The 4,186-nt window shown below is 50.6% G+C and overlaps 1 protein-coding gene across 2 annotated transcripts in view; it reads left to right on the forward strand.

Annotated features, from left to right (window-relative positions):
* The window catches only part of PFAS (phosphoribosylformylglycinamidine synthase), a 23,825-nt gene that overhangs the window by 7,281 nt on the left and 12,358 nt on the right, over nt 1-4,186 (forward strand). For both annotated transcript variants that reach the window (XM_006922366.3, XM_015597414.2), the window contains 9 exons: nt 191-326; nt 799-904; nt 1,285-1,474; nt 1,582-1,687; nt 2,037-2,177; nt 2,279-2,403; nt 2,577-2,705; nt 3,201-3,332; nt 3,464-3,592. In XM_006922366.3, coding sequence (XP_006922428.2) covers nt 191-326; nt 799-904; nt 1,285-1,474; nt 1,582-1,687; nt 2,037-2,177; nt 2,279-2,403; nt 2,577-2,705; nt 3,201-3,332; nt 3,464-3,592 — 1,194 coding nt within the window. The remainder of the gene's footprint in view (nt 1-190; nt 327-798; nt 905-1,284; nt 1,475-1,581; nt 1,688-2,036; nt 2,178-2,278; nt 2,404-2,576; nt 2,706-3,200; nt 3,333-3,463; nt 3,593-4,186) is intronic.

The raw sequence follows: 4,186 nt of genomic DNA on the forward strand, positions 1-4,186 counted from the left end.
TCTAGGTGGTCTCCCATCTAAGTACAAACCAGGCCCGACCCTGCTTAGCTTCTGAGATCAGATGAGATCAGGAACATTCAGGGTGGCATGGCTGTAGACAGGTTTTGGATTACAGGTTTGGGATACCTTCAGGAGGTATCCCAGTGCCATTGGCAGTGTCTCAAGGTAGCCTTGCCTTGTCTCCCTGTAGCTGAGTCCCTTCCAAGTGCTGAGGAGATGAAGAAGCTGATATGGCTCTTTGGCTGCCCCTTGTTACTGGATGATGTCGCTCAGGAGTCCTGGCTCATTTCTGGTTCCAGTGACCTGCTGCTAGAAGTCGGACCCAGGCAAGCTTCTCTCCTGGGGCAAGCTCCTTCCATATTCCAGGCACATGATCTCTTCCAAACGCACTGCCCACCCCTTCCACTTCCATTCTTTCATTTCTTCCTCTTGTGATCCTTGGGAGATTTGTTGATCCTTCTCTGCATCCCACTCCCTGCCTACAAAGCCATGTGTATGCCTTCCTCACATAAGAAGATGTGCTACAATGTGAATGTCTTTGAAGAATGAACTAGCTCCCAGACATATTCTGGAAGTAAAACTGGTTGCATTCTGAGAAGTTGAAATCAAAGCATTTTTATGCTAGGACAGTTATGGTTTGATTTGAATGACCTTTGAAAGCAGGTTTCTTGGTGCCCAGGTCTGAGGCTGGAGTCCACTGGTAGCGGGTAAGAGATGGGCAATGGCTGGTTAGCAGTGGGCAGGATCCACCTTCTCAGCTGGGGCTCTCAGGTCCTAACCATATGGTCCACTCCTCAGGCTGAACTTCTCCACCCCGGCATCTACCAACATTGTGTCAGTGTGCCAGGCTGCTGGGCTGGCGACTGTGGACCGTGTGGAGACTACTCGTCGCTACCTGCTCTCGGTGAGGTAGTAGGCAATCAGGGTGGAAGATCAGGAGGAGATGGACCAGAGACAAGAGATTGGGTTCTGAACTATGAGGAAATAATGGGAGAAACAAAAGGAGGAGCTCCTGGCTTTAGGCCTGCCCTGTTTGCAGGTTATTCACTGCCTGAGGGCACCTGGTTGCAGAACGAATGGGACTGAAATCCAGCCTATGCTCCCCTTACTAATCTCTGTATCCTGACATCATTCCTGGGAGGGGTATCTATTTCTAATCTGAACAAAGGTGCCTTATGGGCTAGCAGTGGGCTGGACCTGTATGGCTTGGAGGATGGTGAGTGGACCATTCTGTCTATTCTTCAACTTACTACCCCTGTCCTCTCTGTGTGTCTCCGCCCCTAGTTTACCCACCCACCTTCAGCTGAGATGGAGGCTATTGCTCTGGCTACCCTGCATGACCGGATGACAGAGCAGCACTTCCCCTGTCCCATCCAGAGCTTCTCCCTTGGGAGGATCCCAACACCCCTTGATGGCCCAATCGATATACTGGCTGAGGGCCGGCCTGCCCTAGAGAGAGCCAACCAGGAGCTAGGTAAGCAGAGGTCCCTGGGAGGAAGGCCCACGCTAGGCTTGTTGGGGTACGGAGACCTGGGAAATGGCGGCCTGAGTGTAACAGTTCTTCTGGGGTTTGTCTCCTAGGTCTGGCCCTAGACTCTTGGGACCTGGATTTCTACACCAAGCGCTTCCAGGAGCTGCAGCGGAACCCTAGCATTGTGGAGGCCTTCGACTTGGCTCAGTCCAATAGGTGAGGAGGGATGGGGATATTCTGATGTCTGAGCCTCTGGAGGTTGGAAGGAAAGAGCACAGGGACTTGCTTTTATGGTTCTCTCTTGCCTTAGGGACCTCCCTGAGTCTGTTTGAGGCCTGGGCTCCCCATCTATCTACTGGTCTACTTTCAAATCTTGGTTTTCTCTTTACTTTGGATTTGGACAATCCACAATGACAATGTTTGAAGATTATAGGAATGTACTTTATTATCTAAGTATGAGCTGGCCGTAACTCTGCTGTTAATGCTAGTGAGAAGATATGGCAAGGCCTGAGAAATGACCCCCATATTTCCACCCTGCCTTCCCCTCCTCCGTCACCTTCTGCAGTGAGCACAGCCGACACTGGTTCTTCAAGGGCCAACTTCACATGAATGGGCAAGAGCTGGCACAGTCGCTGTTTGAGTCCATCATGAGCACACAGGCATCCTCGAACCCCAACAATGTCCTCAAGTTCTGTGATAACAGCAGGTAGGCTGTGTTCTAGGCTGGAAGTAGAGAGGCCCCAGGCCTTGGTGGGGTAAGCACAGATCCCAGGAAGGAAGCAAGGTCCAGAGTGGATGTGTTTACAGTGCAATCCAGGGGAGGGAAGTCCAATTCCTGCGGCCTGAGGACCCCACACAGCCAAGCTGCTTCCGGCAACAGCAGGGTCTGAGACATGTTGTCTTCACAGCAGAGACCCACAACTTCCCTACAGGTGAGCTGAGTCCCAGGAGGGATAAGTCAGAGAGTGTAGGGTAGGGTGAAAGTCCCAGGCCCCTAGTCTGGGCCTAGGAAAAACAGTCTGGTAGGCAGGTTGTCCTCATTTTCCATGGGATGGTCAAAGCTGGGGTTTGTTTCTTCAGTACCCATATCCCCCTCTCTTCACAGGAGTAGCCCCCTTCTGCGGTGCAACCACGGGCACAGGGGGCCGGATTCGAGATGTCCAGTGCACGGGCCGTGGGGCCCATGTGGTGGCTGGCACTGCTGGCTATTGCTTTGGAAACCTGCACATCCCAGGTCCTATCTCTTTCCTCTAGCTATCTTCTCTTCCAAATTCCTTGTCCTGGCAGGCACTGAACATGTTTATTTCTTAGGTCACAGGTAATCCTGGGTCATCTTTTCTTGGGAGGAGGGCTCTAGAGTAGCTGGCCTTTCACCGACCATGGTCAGAAGGACTATAGGCCAGGGAGACCCATGTTGCCAGGCTTTGTAGAACCACAATTTTCTTTATAAACTGGTGTCCGCTCAGCAAGAAAGTATGATACTGACTAGAACTTATGACCACCGCCTTCCTCTAAATCCAATTTCTTAGACAGTCTTAAGGATTCTGGTCCTAAAAGTCAGAAGGGAGTCTGATGTGGAAGGTAGGGAGCAAGACCAGTGCTTTATGGCAAGTTCTATACCTTCCTAAAATAGGACTTCCACTATACAGGTAGTCCTTGGTGACTTTAACTCTTCTTGAAGGACTGACTACTCTGTCTTCTGTCTTCTGACTTTCTCTTTCGCATCCAGGATACAGTCTGCCCTGGGAGGATCCGAGCTTCCAGTATCCTAGGAACTTTGCCCAGCCCCTGGAGATTGCCATTGAGGCCAGTAATGGGGCTTCTGACTATGGCAACAAGTTTGGGGAACCAGTGCTGGCCGGTGAGGCTGGGGGACATTGGGAATAATAGACACCTAGTGCCAGAGGTGGGATGGAATGTGTGACCGAGTGAGTGCTGAAGACACTGGGTGACTGGAACCCGTCCCCTCTCCCTGTGATGTCCATATTCCAGGCTTTGCCCGCTCTTTGGGCCTTCAGCTCCCAGATGGCCAGCGGCGTGAGTGGATCAAGCCCATCATGTTTAGTGGGGGCATTGGGTCCATGGAAGCTGAGCACGTGAGCAAGGAGCCTCCAGAGCCAGGTAAGAGCCACCAGCTTTCTCCAGATCTGGCCAGCTTTCTGCCCAGCATGTGGAGCTGCAGAAGGGGAATTTAGAGGACACGTCAGTGGTTAGTTTTTAATCTCTCCTTGATGCAGGTTTTAATCTCTCCTTGATGCAGGTTTTCAAGGCAGGACAGGGCTTTATGCCAGAGGGGTCATCTCAGTCTATGTTACCTCTGTCTACTTCCTGGTTTACTTCTGCGTGGCAAAGGCCTACCCTGCTAAGTCAAGGCATCCAGTGTTTATTCAGAATGTGCTGTGTGCTTGGGCTTTTATTTGCTAGCTCAGTTAAATCAGGCAAACATTTATTGAGCACCCACTCACTGTGTACTAGGTTCTGTGCTAGGTGCTATGGTGGAATCAAGAGAAAGGCCAGGTTTCATTTATTGAATAGGTGACCGAGTCACATGGTTCAGCATTTCAGAGATAAAAAAGGTTATGCAGTGAAAACTCCTTGTAATGGCTATGTATAGTGCCATATGGTTACTAGAGTAACTGGGGGGATCACTTCATAAATTATATAAATGCCTAACCATTGTGCTATATACCTAAAACTAATAAAAAACAAAACAAA

Source organism: Pteropus alecto, unplaced genomic scaffold (assembly GCF_000325575.1).
Source record: "Pteropus alecto unplaced genomic scaffold, ASM32557v1 scaffold398, whole genome shotgun sequence".
NCBI classification, from domain to species: domain Eukaryota; kingdom Metazoa; phylum Chordata; class Mammalia; order Chiroptera; family Pteropodidae; genus Pteropus; species Pteropus alecto.